Source organism: Mya arenaria, chromosome 3 (genome assembly GCF_026914265.1).
Source record: "Mya arenaria isolate MELC-2E11 chromosome 3, ASM2691426v1".
NCBI classification, from domain to species: Eukaryota; Metazoa; Mollusca; class Bivalvia; order Myida; family Myidae; genus Mya; species Mya arenaria.
This window is the reverse complement of record NC_069124.1, coordinates 79,515,902-79,532,143: the sequence shown is the minus strand read 5'-3', so window position 1 is coordinate 79,532,143 and position 16,242 is coordinate 79,515,902. Positions and strand designations below refer to the sequence as shown.

Genomic DNA, 16,242 nt, shown 5'->3' with positions numbered 1-16,242 from the left:
CTAGCTTACTTTCTTGAAATTTCCAAATAATGAAATAGCCGTACATTCAATTCACATAGTGAATCTTTACTGTAGGCTTGCAGAGAATTCAAATAAATTCAAAGTATATTTCTCTTAACATATCATTGGAAGGGAGACCAAGAACTTAATGACAGCAAACAAACTATCGACCCTAAGAGCCATTACATGAGTGATGAATACCCCCAGATGCTGCCTATACATAGGAATGGTAAAATTTTATCAATCTTTGTTTAAGTGTGGTAATTTATTTCAAAGAAATTCTGTTTTTGTTTTTGTTTTATTTTTACAACAGAGCATAATGTCTCAAAAACGTCAAGTTATAAATATCAGAGAATGTCAGCAATCTAGTGTCTGACATGTTCCCTCGTGTGAAATCCAAGCTATCACGACCATACATGACGCAACACAGTCCTATATTCCCATCTGGGGGTATATTAACTACATAAACACTCCTAACAAAGCAAGTAAAGAGACATCAAAGCTGCAAAGGCAAGAACTTAAAAGACAAAATACCTCTAGCATACCTGTCAACATTTTGCGTAGCATAAAAGTGACATTGCTGAGATGGCTGCTTTAAAGCTAAGCAAATCAGGGAAATATTTCTCTAGTTTCCAAATCATAAAAGTTTATTAAATTCTAGGTAATCTAGAGAACAATAGCTCTTCTCATCACATTAGAAATGTCAATCTTTTTCAATTATCCATATACAAAATTACTGCACATACTAAATTAAGTGTGAGTGAAATGTTTCCCTGATTGGAGAGAGAGTGTGTACCTACCTTAGTGTTAGCAGTTCGGTGGTCCCGGTGGGGGTCCTTGATTGGCGATACAGTTGTGTCCTGGTCACGGGATGACACTGGCGTTGGCTACAGGGTGCGAATAACACGTTATAAACATGAAAATGGAATAGACAAAGTTTAGCGCTTGAAGTTAAGAAAAATAAAAGAATTATTTATGCCCTAAAGGCACACAATACAGATTGACGCAAAAATTATCTTCTTTTTTTTTAAATTTTAATGCATGTTCACTCGATTGACTGTTCTGATCAACACAAAAAACGCGTGATTTTGTCGACACAAAAGAATCTTTTTTAACCAGGGAATTTGTGGCCACATAGCTAATTATTCAAGAAACCCATTTATAAAGGCTAACATTATTTATCTGTACCTAAATAATATATATATATATATATTATTTTTTAATCGTTAAAGTGAAATGAGTTAAACATGATAATCTATTAAAAAAATAAAAAAAATACATTTGCATCAACCTTTACTGTGCACCATTAAGATGTATTCCAAAGTTGACACTTATCAACAAATACCTAATTCTGATTAATTGTGATTCTAGACACACTTATATCAAGCAGACATGTCTTTTAGCTAATGAGGAGAGCTGAAAAGGTAGCAAGAAAGGATCATAACACTAGACACCAAATAGCAACATGTCGAGCCCGTCAAAGAGCCTTTGACACAGACATAATGCTCTTCCATGTAATTGCAAGACAGAATAACATGAAGTTTAACAATGCGTGTACCAGAGAAACTTCGCCTCAGCATGGTAAATCCATGGAAATTTTCTTCAAAATCCTATGATACATTGTCATGATACAGCCTGGATGGGGATTAGTCCAGACCAGTGCTACCAACAGTACTCATTTGGACATTTAACCTCTAAGTATGACCCTGATCTTTTAACAATAGACCTGTGTCTTATGCGTTACAGGCCGCCTAATCATGGCAAACTTTCATGGCAAGTTGAAAATCCTATAATGGTCAAGATACAGTCCGGACAAGGATAATATCAATCTTTGACCTCTAGACGCGACCTTGATCATTGAGGTGAAGACATAAGTCTTGTGCGTGACACCCCACCTTATCATGGTCAACCTTCATGGATTTTTTTTTCTAAATCCTATAATGCAAGATACAGCTAGAACAAAGTTTAGTCTGGATGGACGAACGCAGGCAAATACACAGAACCGCCATTGTGCCAAGTATGTCTCGCTCATCGACAGTGGGCTCAACAAAAAATGATTAAATAAGCATACAGTTGCTGGAGACACTATTGTAAGCATATATATGAAATTCTATTTCAATGTAAAGCATGTAAGCAAAAAGCCAAGATTTTTACTGTTTACTGTAAGTATCACACAAGAAAATGACACATAAAACAGAGTTAAAATAAAATTAAACCCGGTTTTCCTTTTTGCTGGCCTATTTTTATTTTTATGTTGCTCAGTTCATTCCATAATGACACTGAGGAATCTTAACTTATTAATAATGCAGTGGAATACAAGACTAGCAGACACTTTAAAGAGACATGTCCATATTCATGTCTGTAATTCCCAATAACAAATTTTACATTTGCCATACTTCTGAAGGCAAAATAATAATGTCTCCTGTTGCTCATGTTAATAGCCATTTCCTTGAAATCTGTGTATCTTACGGTACTTCATGGCCATACATGGCCATAAATACATGTATGCGTGCTTGAACTTATAGCTTCTATCAAATATAGGAGTATTTCCCTAAACATAGTATAATTCAAACTATAGACTTTAAATATGGCAGAATTTAAAGATCACTAACACTCGACCTTTGACCTACTGACCATTACCAATGTGCATGCAAAGTTTGAGGAGTCTAAAAGTCATTCAGAAGTTATTAAATGGAAGTGTGACAAAGTCATCCATATGAAGTTGTCATGATTTACAGGTGACAAAATATTTGATTTTTGCACTTACATACCTTACACACAACCCAGTCAGCTCCTCATAGCAAGTCATGTATGTAGCCTGCATAATTATAAATGTACATTCTATATACATACCTGTCTGCCAACCCAGTCAAACTCCCAATCACAGTCAAGGTTCATTTTCTCCATTAGATCTGTGAACAGCTTGCGCAAGTAGTCATAGTCTGGAGTCTCAAAGAAATCCAGACGTCGAACATACTGTAAATACTTGGAAAGCTCCTCTGAAAACACAAGATTTAAAATAGCATGTAAAAGTGTCAATTATACACAGCCATTCAACAGTTATTTAACACGTGTGAAAAAAAACAAGAAAAAGAATTTTTTCATTTTCTTTTTCATAAAAAAGAAAAAATCCTTCTTCCTTTCACTAAATGTTCCCTTATACTACCATGACATTCTAACTTCATAGCGTTCAGTAATTTATATGTGGTGTGTTTATATCAAGTTTTAATGGAATCTTTTTTCCTCCTGTGAAATGAACCACACCTTATTCATTGTACACAGTTTTACCTGGAAAGTTTTCACATAACACCTCTATTGGTGTTGCTCGTTTTGTATCACCAATTTTCTGATAGCGCTCCTTCAATGTGTCTGCCTTGAGGCCCTGCCAGGGGAGGCTACCTCGCAGGAAATACATGAACATGTGACCTAGGGCCTCCAAATCATCTCGTCTACTTTGCTCTGAAATCATTGGTCACAAACTGTAAACATTCAAACATATTGGCATGCAGTATTTGATCTTAAAACTAGAAGCGCCGCAATGCGACGAAACCAGGTTTTTGTTATGGGCAATCAGAAATTATAGCCAATTAATTTGTTGTATGAGCAAGTTCAATCTGCAGCTTCATATAAGCTATATTCACACTAAGATTCATCACTATCCATCAATTCTAACTAAGTTGTTGGGCAGAAAAATATTTTTCTATTTTTAGGAACAGTGACCTTGATCTCACCTCCCAAGCTAGCTCTTCACATAAGCTACCTTCGCTCTAAGTTTCATCAATATCTATCAATGCTAACTAAAGTTATTGGGCAGAAACCATTTTTCTATTTTTAGTAACAGTAACCTTGACCCCACCCCCCTCAAAAGAAATTCCAAGCTTGCTCTTCACATAAGCTACTAGTACCTACACACAAAATTTCGTCAATATCTATCAATCCTAACTAAAGTTATTGGGCAGAAACCATTTTTCTATTTATAGCAACAGTGACCTTGACCTTAGCTCCACACCCCTCAAAAGCAATCCCAAGCTAGCTCTGTACATAAGCTACCTACACACCAAGTTTTATCAATATCTATCAATGCTAACTAAAGTTATTGGGTGGACACCATTTTTAAATTTTAAGTAACAGTGACCTTGACCTTAGCCCCTCCCCACTCAAAAGCAATCCCAAGCTAGCTCTTTACATAAGCTACCCACACACCAAGTTTAATCAATATCTTTCAATGCTATCAAAAGTTATTTGGCAAAAAACATTTATCTATTTCAAGTAACAGTGGCATTGACCGTAGCCCCTCCCCACTCAAAAGCAATCCCAAGCGAGCTCTTCACATGCTACCTACACACCAAGTTTCATCAATATCTGTCAATCCTAACTAAAGTTATTGGTCAGAAACCATTTTTCTATTTTTAGTAATAGTGACCTTGACCTTAGCCCCTCCCCACTCAAAAGCAATCCCAAGCTAGCTTTTAACATAAGCTACCTACACACCAAGTTTCATCAATATCTGTCAATGCTAACAAAAGTTATTGGGCAGAAACCATTTTTCTATTTTAAGTTACAGTGACCTTGACCATTTTTCTATTTTAAGTAATAGTGACCTTGACCTTAGCCCCTCCCCATTCAAAAGCAATCCCAAGCTAGCTCTTCACATAAGCAACTTACACACCAAGTTTCGTCAATATCTATCAATGCTAACTAAAGTTATTGGGCAGAAACCATTTTTCTATTTTAAGTAACAGTGACCTTGACCATTTTTCTATTTTAAGTAATAGTGACCTTGACCTTAGCCCCTCCCCACTCAAAAGCAATCCCAAGCTAGCTCTTCACATAAGCAACTTACACACCAAGTTTTGTCAATATCTATCAATGCTAACTAAAGTTATTGGGCAGAAACCATTTTTCTATTTTTAGTTACAGTGACCTTGACCTTAGCCCCACCCACCCTCAAAAGCAATCCCAAACTAGCTCTTCCCATATGCTACCTACACACCAAGTTTCATCAATATCTATCAATGCTAACTTAAGTTATTGGGCAGAAACCATTTTTCTATTTTTAGTAACAGGCGACATTGACCTTAGCCCCACCCCCCTCAAAAGCAATCCCAAGCTAGCTATTCACATAAGCTACCTACACACCAAGTTTCATCAATATCTGTCAATGCTAACTAAAGTTATTGGGCAGAAACCATTTTTCTATTTTAAGTAACAGTGACCTTGACCATTTTTCTATTTTAAGTTATAGTGACCTTGACCTTAGCCCCTCCCCACTCAAAAGCAATCCCAAGCTAGCTCTTCCCATAAGCAACTTACACACCAAGTTTCGTCAATATCTATAAATGCTAACTAAAGTTATTGGGCAGAAACCATTTTTCTATTTTTAGTTACAGTGACCTTGACCTTAGCCCCACCCCCTTCAAAAGCAATCCCAAGCTAGCTTTTTACATGCTACCTACACACCAAGTTTCATCAATATCTGTCAATCCTAACTAAAGTTATTGGGCAGAAACCATTTTTCTATTTTTAGTAATAGTGACCTTGACCTTATCCCCTCCCCACTCAAAAGCAATCCCAAGCTAGCTCTTCACATAAGCTACCTACACACCAAGTTTCATCAATATCTGTCAATGCTAACTAAAGTTATTGGGCAGAAACCATTTTTTTATTTTAAGTAATAGTGACCTTAACCTTAGCCCCTCCTCACTCAAAAGCAATCCCAAACTAGCTCTTCACATAAGCAACTTACACACCAAGTTTCATCAATATCTATCAATGCTAACTTAAGTTATTGGGCAGAAACCATTTTTCTATTTTTAGTAACAGTGACCTTGACCTTAGCCCCACCCCCCTCAAAAGCAATCCCAAGCTAGCTCTTCCCATAAGCTACCTACACACCAAGTTTCATCAATATCTATCAATGCTAACTAAAGTTATTGAACAGAAACCAATGTTTGACGCCCGCCCGCCCAACGACAACCTCATTCTAATAACCCGGTTTTCGTTGAAAACCTGGTTAATAAAACTATGAATAACTGTCATGTTTTGATATGTATTTCTCTTACAAGAGAAGCAGGAAGTATTACAGAGCAATTTGTTTTGCTTCTTCATTTTTGAAATATTTCGTTTTAATACGTTTTAATAATTTCCTTTTATTCAAACATGAAATTTATAAACACACACATAATTCTGGCAGCATTAAACATAAAAAATTTCACGGCCTTGTTAACCTGTATACTATAAACAAGACAAATATATGAAAGGTGATATTGAGAAGGGGAAAAATATCTAAAAAGCTCCCTTTAGGATTATGAACTCCTATCTTAAGCAGACAAAAGGGGAAGTATCTTAGGAAATAAGCATTGTACTTCATAAACTGTACAAGCAAATAGAAGACAACGTACCAAAAATAAACCATAATTAAACAAAGATCTCTGATAATCTCCAAGAATAGTACTGTTGCAGTCATGAATTCAATCCAATCAGGTTTTTTCCGGATTCAAACAAGTTTCCATGTTACAAATAAATCATGCCTTAAATTGATTTTTCTACTTAACCTTAATAATGCAGTCTTAAACCTTGTACAAATGACAACAGAAACTGTAGGGTGGTATTTGACTTTTAATATAAAAATAAAAAAGTCAATATTAATCAATCTTCATTATCTCACAAATTAAACTAAATACTCAAGTAAATTTACATTAGGCCAGAGTTTTTATATCTTTAGATTTACGGGAGCGCCGTACCTAAATATTGCAAAACCCAAATAAAAATAAAATTCATTTTCGTAGTTTTATTTTTATTTTTTCCGACGAACGTTGCTCCAATGTTAAGAAAACAATAAAATTAGTGTTCTATAACCCATATCTCAGAACCAACTGGTGTACCAATTGTCATTTATTATCGGTCTTTTTACTGCACAAACCATGTAAACCAGTCGGAAATACGCGGGGAAACATAACAGGTACCCGTTACCATAACAACGTCCTGTCAAAAGTGAAAGTACTTTTTGTCATACCCCTTTATTTCTCAGTTTCTGCAGCTCTGTAGAAATGTTTTACTACAAAAACGTTCCGATGTTTATGTTTCATTATTTAAATCAAACCGTGGTGGATTTAGAGCGTGTTTATTGTGATTTTTTTGTAGATTCAGTATGTTGTTCGCGTTTCGTGGAATGATTGCAAAACTTCCGGTCAAAATAAGGAGACAGAAATACGTGGGTTGTATTAAAAGTCGTTGGCGCACGTCGTATATTAACAAGGATAAATTGGATTACAGCGCAAAAATGTATAGCTTCTGACAAACACAAACTGAAAAATGATATCGTGTTCATCATAGTCAAAATGGATATTTTTTCTGAATTTGACTCTGGGGAGCATTGAACACACTGCTTCACGATCACATATTTGAAGAGAAAAACACAAGGTATCGTGATATTCGTAGTTGTTAATTAGTTTAATAATGATTTAGAATTTAAATCGTTATAGAATACTGAAAATGATGTAATAATAACATAGTGTGTGTTTCCGATAAAACAGAAAAAATCTGAACATAAGATATCTGGCAGTCAGTGCAAGAAGTCAAACTTATCCGTTGCTTATTGCTAACGGGCATAGCTGGAATTAGAAGGATATTTTTCAGGACTGATTCTAAAATCAGTTCTTAGACCTGTTTTTTTGAAACACATAACACTTGTAAAATTTATCTTAATGCTCCCGAATTTTCTTTGGTGAAGTACATAAATGTAGATTTTGACTGTCTGTGTATCCGTAAGCCCTGTCAAACTTTGAAGTGAAGAGGAATTTCCATCAGGGCTTCTACTTTTTTTGGTTATATTTTCTATATAAAAACCACATCACGGTAAATTGTCACGGTGCTATTTCGTTAAAGACAGAAAAACACATTTGACCTCCTTATTATACCGTGTCTGAAACTGTGTTCAATGTTTGATTACTTCACAATGGAAAGGATATGCTTATATTGTGGGCAAAAGGTTAGAATTGGCCATTTAAACTTCTTTATTGCACTGACATGTTTCATAAAATCCATGGGTTGATACTATATGCACCTCATATGCATAGGCGCATTCGAACAAATATATACAATTAATTTCAATGATCAATTGAACTCAGTGTTGAGGTCAATATTTTCAGTCATTAAAAGGATCTTTTAATTATGCTTTTGAAACTTTATGGTGATCTATCACCCTTTTTCAGCCTATGATATAGCTGACACAAGTAAGGTGTGTTTTGTCTTCATGATATAAGAAGATTTAAAAAATAAAAAAAATCGGAGAAAAATCCGTTTTATTTTTATTTATTTCTCCTTTGGGACATTTTATGCATTTTATTTTTATTTTTATTTCCTCCTCCTTACCCAACTTTTTGAAAAATCTCCCGTAAATCTAAAGATAAAAAAACTCTGGCCTTACTTTTACCACATGATGCTTGCCAAAACTCATAGCATATGTATCCAGAATAAATCTATTCAACCTCGTCTTATATTCAAATTATAGCAGTTTTTTTCCCTAACTACTTTTAAGCAAAACGAAAAGTAATAGCACAAATTGTGTAGAACATGTGTCCCATCTTACCTTTGCCGAGATGTGTATTGATGCTCATGTATCGAGCTGTGCCAGTAAGGCTTTTGTGTTCCCGATATGGTATGTGTTTGTGAGTCTCAGGGTCAATGTACTCCTTTGCAAGACCGAAATCAATCACATGGATGATATGCTGCTTTCGTGTTGAGTTCCGGCCTATCAGGAAGTTTTCCGGTTTTACGTCTCGGTAAATGAGATGCTTGGAGTGAATAAACTCCATTCGATGTAACTAAAAATATACATCAAATAAATAAATGACAACATCCTGTATAAGTGTTCTGCGAAGTCAATTGTTAAAACTGATGTCAAACTAGAGATTATGCAATCAATGTCCTTACTGACCTTTATTTTTTGTATTTTGTATTATTGGCCCCTCACTGAAGCGAGGCGTCTTTTGAAAACTTGCTTGGGGTTGCATATGGGAGACCGAGTAATTAATAAAAAATTGTTTAATTAATCATACCTTGCTTATATCAAAGATTAATGATGGAAATGTTTTGGAACACAGCAAGAACATTGTAAACAATTTGTAAAAGATATTTTGCAGTTCCTCAGCAGCTAATACACAAACAAGTTGATCAACATGTTTAGCAGCTTGTTCCCTTGTTGTGAATTTATCTTTAGAACAATAACATCAACATTTTTATTTATTTTTAAATCTAAAAGCGTGAGTTATGTTCTTTTGAAGTTTAAAGTAAACAAACTCTTGTTCTTCCATTAATTTCTCTATTTAAGCAATTTCGGCCAGAATTTGACTCCGAAGAAATGTCTCAGGCTTTATACTATGGATAGGATGCATGCATTTTTTCAAATTGAATTCCAGGGCAAAAAAGTGCATCCTCTAGTACAATAGTATAATATGGCAGAATATATTTCGGATATGATGTATATTTCGGATGTGATGTGATTTTTCTACAATGATGGCACCTGTTGATCAATACCACCAGTCCAACCTAGCAGTTAGCATTCCAGTATTTACATATTTCCTATATATACGGACAATCCGTAACAAACAAATGAACAAAACCATATTTTTCTCTCCTAAAAAGGCTGTCTGTTAACAATTACTGTATACAGTTCAGCTTCATACATTAAAGTTTTTTTTAACACAAATGAGTTCATTAACCATTAATTACAAAAATAGGGACATTCATTATTACAGCATGTACAAACTCATTTACATAACCTTATTTCACACCAGAAAATAAAAACAGCAACAGAGCAGATTAGCATTCTTAAATTGAGATGCCTGGAGTTTTTATACATTTAAACTCAGCTATAAGGCTCACAATCAACCTGTCCGTCTTGTTAAAGTAATGTAGTCGAAAAAAAATCAGGCTGTGCATGGATTATTCTTAATCAAACTGATTTTATTGAACATATTCTTACCCAAAGAAGTTCTAGTGACATAATAATAACAAGCCTGTTTGAAAATTAAATTATCAGACCAATGTTTTATATCAATATCTGGTTGAATGCGGTTGATCTAAGATGAGTAAACACTTATTCCTAGCATAAACTCACCGTAAAATTAATTGCTAACAAAAACCAAGTTATATATTGTCAGTTTCTTCCAGATTTACTAAATTACAGTGAAGAACAATTCATAGCACAGCTAACAAAAAGAAGTTCTATCCACGACAGTGGAACCCCCTAAAAACTGTTATTTCAGTGATGTATGGAAGTGACAAGTATAAAAACGTTGATGCATTTCAACCCTTCATTCAAGATTAATTTTATACATCTTATAAAGTGGACATACTTATGACAAAACAAGAGTTGTCACAGAAAATGACAAATGCCCCTGAAGTGCCATCCAGTTTAATGGATTATGTAATTACTAATATGCCTTCATTCTGATTGAGCTATCACAAAAGGTGCTAATTTGTTTTAAAATCTCTATACGCATGACTAAGTTACAACCCTGTCACAACAAATCATACTGAACATGTATATGAAGCGTTCCATAATGAAAAACCTTAAGTGTGGCCATGACCTTTGAATTTAGGAACTGGGTATTACACGCGACACATCGTCTTTATTTATCGAACACATGAACTAAGTTATTTTAAAATCCCTATCTGCATGACAAAATTACAGTCTGGCACAACCAACTATACTCTATGTGCATACATGCAGCATTCCATCATGATTAACCTCTAAATGTGACCTTGAGGTAGGATAGTGGGTCCTGTTCGTGACACGCCATTTTTAAGTATCAAACACATGTGCCAATTTATTTTAATATCCCTCTGTGTATGGCAAAATAACAATCAGGACACAACCAACTATACTGTCAATGCTTAAAAGAAGCATTCCATGATAATGAACCTGTAAGTGTGACCTTGATCTTTGAAGTAAGGACATGGGTCTTACATGTGACATGTCGTTTTTATGTATCAATTACATGAACTAAGTAATTTTAAAATCAGACACAGCCCAGACACGACCAACTTTACTCAACATGCAGCATTTCATAATGATTAAACTCAAAAAGTGACCTTGACCTTTGAGGTAGGGAAGTGAATAATACATGCAACATATCGTCTTTATGAACCGAACAGTTAATATGTGCAAAGTATTTTAAAATCCTTTTCTGCATCACAAATTAACAGCCTGAACACAACCAACAATACTCCATGTGCATTTATGCAGCATTCCGTAATGATTAAACTTGAACTTTCAGGTGGGTCTTGGAAGTGACAAATTGTCTTTAGGTACCAAACATACGTGTCAATTTATTTTAATATCCCAAAGTGCATGACAAAGTTAGAGGCGGGACACGACCAACTATTAGTTGTATATGAATATAAGCAGCATTCCATAATGATAAACCTGTTAGTCTAACCTTGACCTTTGAGGTTGAGAACCTTGACCTTTGAGGTTGAGACGTGGGTCTGACGGACAGTGTGATTTTTATATGCCCTCCTTTCAGCATTTTAATCTAAAGTTATCAACTTAACGTTAAAACTAGGTGTTCTTATTGCCCCATAAACTTCATTTGCCAGCCAACATGGAGGGCACGGGTCCTTGTGCTGCAGGTAAGATCCACCATTGCATAAGCCCTCTCAGATGTATTGATCATTAGATTAGAAGTCTGGTTTAAGAAAATTGTGCATCCTTGTTAAAATTCAACATGCATTTACATGTTCAATAAGAATAGAATTTATTGAAGCACACAAATCACAATCATTAACCTTTCATTCAAAACCAACGCATGATCTTCCTGCCATACGGTATATTTGCTTTGCCTGCATTCAATATTGTAAGATCATGTTATGTTTTATACATGCATAATACAGCTACTGAGGAATGAGGCTAGATGCATAATCCTGTATAGCTTCAGTAATTAATTGTGAGAGCAATCAGCTGATTACAGCAGGATAACACCCTTCAGTGGCAGTATTGTCTGGGAGAGGTCGCTTGGTGCTCCTGAAGGTCAATATTGGCTTATATGCTCTACATTCCTCGCACAACACATGCCCAGTTCAGGGCAATCAGGACTTGTTAATTCAAAATACATCTAGCTGCAGGAAATGTGCAATTTATCACCAGAATAAAGGTTGTTTTGTCAGTCATTTACTTGCAGGCTTTTTTCTAGAACAAGATCAGCACTGGATATGCAATATTCTCTTGTAATTGCGAAACAGGCTAAGTTAATTTTCAATACAACTACTTCTAAGAATCATTAAAATCAAGACTTCTCAGAAATGAGACATAATTAATAAATAAAAAACATAGCTTTGTAGTTTGCTCCACATAAAGAGTAAATAAAAAACCAAAGCAAACAGATCATTATCTGATGACAAACAGGAAATATAAGCCAATGATGTGAACAGTGAATACTGTTATCAAGACACCGCCCAGTAACAAGGGAAAACCAGGCAAACATTGTGCTCTGTAACTTCTTCAAATGTAAATACCTCCCAAAATTTTGTCAAAAGGTCAATAGCTGATTGGTTGTAAAAAAATGTGTAATTTATAAATACCTTTGAAACAAAAATAAGTCTAGACAACATGGAAGGCCAACTACTGTGTCAAGCTTTGATGACTTTGAATTGTCCGTGAAAGTCAAAAACAACTGCAGTTGCATTCTTATTCAACTACTTTTCTATGTACATTAGAACAAGCATTACCTGCTGACTTGAAGTGTCACTGGTTTAGTCTGATCAGTTATACCAAACTATGTTGAGTTCAGAACAACATGTATATGTACCTTCCTTTAACTATGAGCACTTAAGGTCTTTATGGAGTGTGCATTAGCACTGTTTTAATGTTGAACTTGTGGTATATATCTAATCAACAGGCACATAGCTTACAGTGTGAACACTTACCATCTGTATTGTAGACATCATGACATGGGATAATTTGCAGATTATGCGAAGAACAGACAGGTAGCTTGCAGGGTGAGCACTTACCATCTGTCCAGAGCACACTTTCAAGGGAGAACTTGCATAAACAACAGGTATGTTATTTAGCTTACAGGGTGAGCACTTACCATCTGCAGGTATGGAAACTAACGGTTTTATTTTCAGATCGGGCGAGTTAATTGTCTCAGATGGTAGTCCGGCCGGGCGATAAGTTTTTTGGGAACACATTTTCTTTTTACATTTTGCAATTATTCATCTCGTAAAAATGACAGATCAAAACAAACGGCAGATGCTTGTTTTCGCTTCCAGCAAATGATCAATACATTCACCCCTCTCGGCGCTATTGTTATATCCAATGAAATCGCTCGATACTTATGCTCTGGCCCGAACAACCAATGAAAGCGGTCGTTTTAGTTTTATTCTTTATCGTAATGGCGGCGCCCTAGTCGACCGTTGTTGTGACATTTTATGAACAATATGGCGTTACCTAGATGGTGTGAGTCCTCCTAATCAATCAAACTGTTTGATCCAACTCATGCAATAAATCATTGGAACACTAGTGGACCAAGTGTACGTAGACCAACCTACATGGATAAAACAGAGACTCTGCCTGCCCATAAGTACCAGGTTGAAGTCACTGAAGAGGACAACCAAGTCCATTGTGAAACACCAGTCAGTGGTGCTGCCACTGAACAAGTGACTGTTCCACAGAAAGAACATGATTTCTGTTGCTCAGACTCGGATACTGATAGTGACTTCTCAGAGACTGAAGACAACTGTGTAGTTTTTGAAAGACTACTTTTTTCAGTCGTGAATGATTAGTTATATGGTTTTAAGAAGGAAATAAAATTCAACATTGTTCTTTTCTTGCTAAAAAATATGGGCTCATAGATTTTAAGACGGGCAACCAAAACCCAAAAGTTGGTTGCCCGTCTGGGCAACCAGGCTGGCAAAGTTAGTTTCCATCCCTGATCTGTATGGAGAGCATCGATAGAGCACACTTTGAGAGGGAACTTGCATAAACAACAGATATGTTTTATAGCTTACAGGGTGAGCACTTACCATCTGTATGAAAAGCATCGCCAGAGCACTCTTTCGAGGGAGAACTTGCATAAACAACAGGTATGTTATATAGCTTATGGGGTGAGTACTTACCATCTGTGTGGAGAGCATCGCCGGAGCACAGTTTCGAGGGAGAACTTGCATAAACAACAGGTACGTTTTATAGCTTACAGGGTGAGCACTTACCATCTGTATGGAGAGCATCGCCGGAGCACAGTTTCGAGGGAGAACTTGCATTAACAACAGGTATGTTATATAGCTTATGGGGTGAGTACTTACCATCTGTGTGGAGAGCATCGCCGGAGCACAGTTTCGAGGGAGAACTTGCGTAAACAACAGGTACGTTTTATAGCTTACAGGGTGAGCACTTACCATCTGTATGGAGAGCATCGCCGGAGCACAGTTTCGAGGGAGAACTTGCATAAACAACAGGTATGTTATATAGCTTATGGGGTGAGTACTTACCATCTGTGTGGAGAGCATCGCCGGAGCACAGTTTCGAGGGAGAACTTGCGTGAACAACAGGTACGTTTTATAGCATACAGGGTGAGCACTTACCATCTGTATGGAGAGCATCGCCGGAGCACAGTTTCGAGGGAGAACTTGCATAAACAACAGGTATGTTATATAGCTTACGGGGTGAGCACTTACCATCTGTATGGAGACCATGAGCACTGTTTTCAGGGAGAACTTGCGATCACACAAGTCGAACAGATCCTCCAGGCTCGGGCCCAGTAACTCCAGCACCAGCGCATTGTACTTCCCACACGGACCGAAGTAGTAGACATTTGGGATGCCCTCTAAAATATAGCATTAAAAAACACATGAACATAATGATATACTCAAAATGAATAAGAAAGAACACATATGAATTTTGTATTTGCAGTGATGAGCATTTATCAAAAAAGAAAAATCAATTATAATAAATATAAATGAAAACAAAACATCCATGAAAAAATATTGAAGTTTTAAGATTCTACAAATGCAACTGAATTAATTCTAGTAAACCTTTAATCATTAAATGTTACTGCTACCATATTTTTGTCATCAATGACAGTATTGACATGGCTAGCTGTAAACAGTATTAGACTCCAGTCAGAAACTTATTTCTTTACTAAAAGTATTAAGCCATTTATGTGTAGAGGTCAAGAACTTGAAAGCTGTGAAATTTAGCCTCTCAGAAATAAGAAAAATTTGAGCAGTTTCTGGAGAGGCGTTGGTTATTCAGTTATGGATGGTAGAGCGTGGTTCTAGCCTGGGGAAAGTGTCAGTGATCAACTAGAGGAGTGAGAGAGGCAGCCATGTGAATAGACAATCAATATCGCCCCCAAAATCACTTCTACAGCCATCAGCTGAGAGCCAAAACAATGCTCTGCTAGAGAGCAGTCTATTGATAGGTTAACTAAGTTTTTTCCTTGTTTATTACATACATGTAATTCTTTGAGATATTGTATCTTGTTAACTTCAGAGAACAGCATTCAATTAAAAACTAGCCATTAAGTGAGGGGATTCTTTGGACCCAACACTTGCTGTACATTTGACAATTTCATATAGAGAGAACTTTGTAACATGAAATCAACAGTAATTTAATAAAAAGCTATATTTTTAAAGACTACTTCATACCATAAACACAATCTGATTAATGAAATGTTTTGCCAGGTTTCCCACTGACACTTCAATTTTCATCACATTGATAAAAAGCCAATTTAAATGAGGAGAGAGTGTTTCCACTTGCCAGAAGTTTAACATCAATATTCTTGAGGAATGTTTGCATGTTTACATACTGACCCTCTCCAGCTCTCTCCTCAGATAATCAATAGAAAAATCCTCTAAAATGTTGGCAACCTCAAACAATAAAAACTTAAAATGTACACAGCAATGCCAAGGCTATGTACTTTCACTTGTAGGTAGTGTCAGTATAATGTTGCCCTGTTGTTGAAAACTGTCTGCTTTCTAAAATGGCAATTGATGTTTATTTAATTACGCTCATTGCTGTTTAAAAAAAATCAAAAAGGTTTCAAATTATTTGTAGTAAAATTTATCTGAAATTAAAGAATGTGATATAAAAAGACTTCATGCTGTAAATTTTATACAATTCACAATATTTAATTTTTAAACATGATTTTGTTCTTGCACTTATTTGTGGGCGACAGTCACGGATTAGTTAAATTACATGTAGATCAATTCTAATGGTGCACACAGCTCCATTGAATG

At 35.8% G+C, this 16,242-nt stretch overlaps 1 protein-coding gene across 6 annotated transcripts in view; it reads right to left on the bottom strand.

Annotated features, from left to right (window-relative positions):
* Window positions 1-16,242, bottom strand: part of LOC128226138 (casein kinase I-like) — a 33,319-nt gene that overhangs the window by 10,391 nt on the left and 6,686 nt on the right. For 4 of the 6 annotated variants that reach the window (XM_052936031.1, XM_052936030.1, XM_052936032.1 and 1 more), the window contains exons 4-8: window positions 14,680-14,828; window positions 8,591-8,825; window positions 3,289-3,459; window positions 2,854-2,999; window positions 801-887 (exon numbers count right to left, since the gene is read on the bottom strand). In XM_052936031.1, the coding sequence (XP_052791991.1) occupies window positions 801-887; window positions 2,854-2,999; window positions 3,289-3,459; window positions 8,591-8,825; window positions 14,680-14,828 (788 nt within the window). The remainder of the gene's footprint in view (window positions 1-800; window positions 888-2,853; window positions 3,000-3,288; window positions 3,460-8,590; window positions 8,826-14,679; window positions 14,829-16,242) is intronic. The other 2 variants (XM_052936035.1, XM_052936034.1) reach the window with 1 other exon arrangement.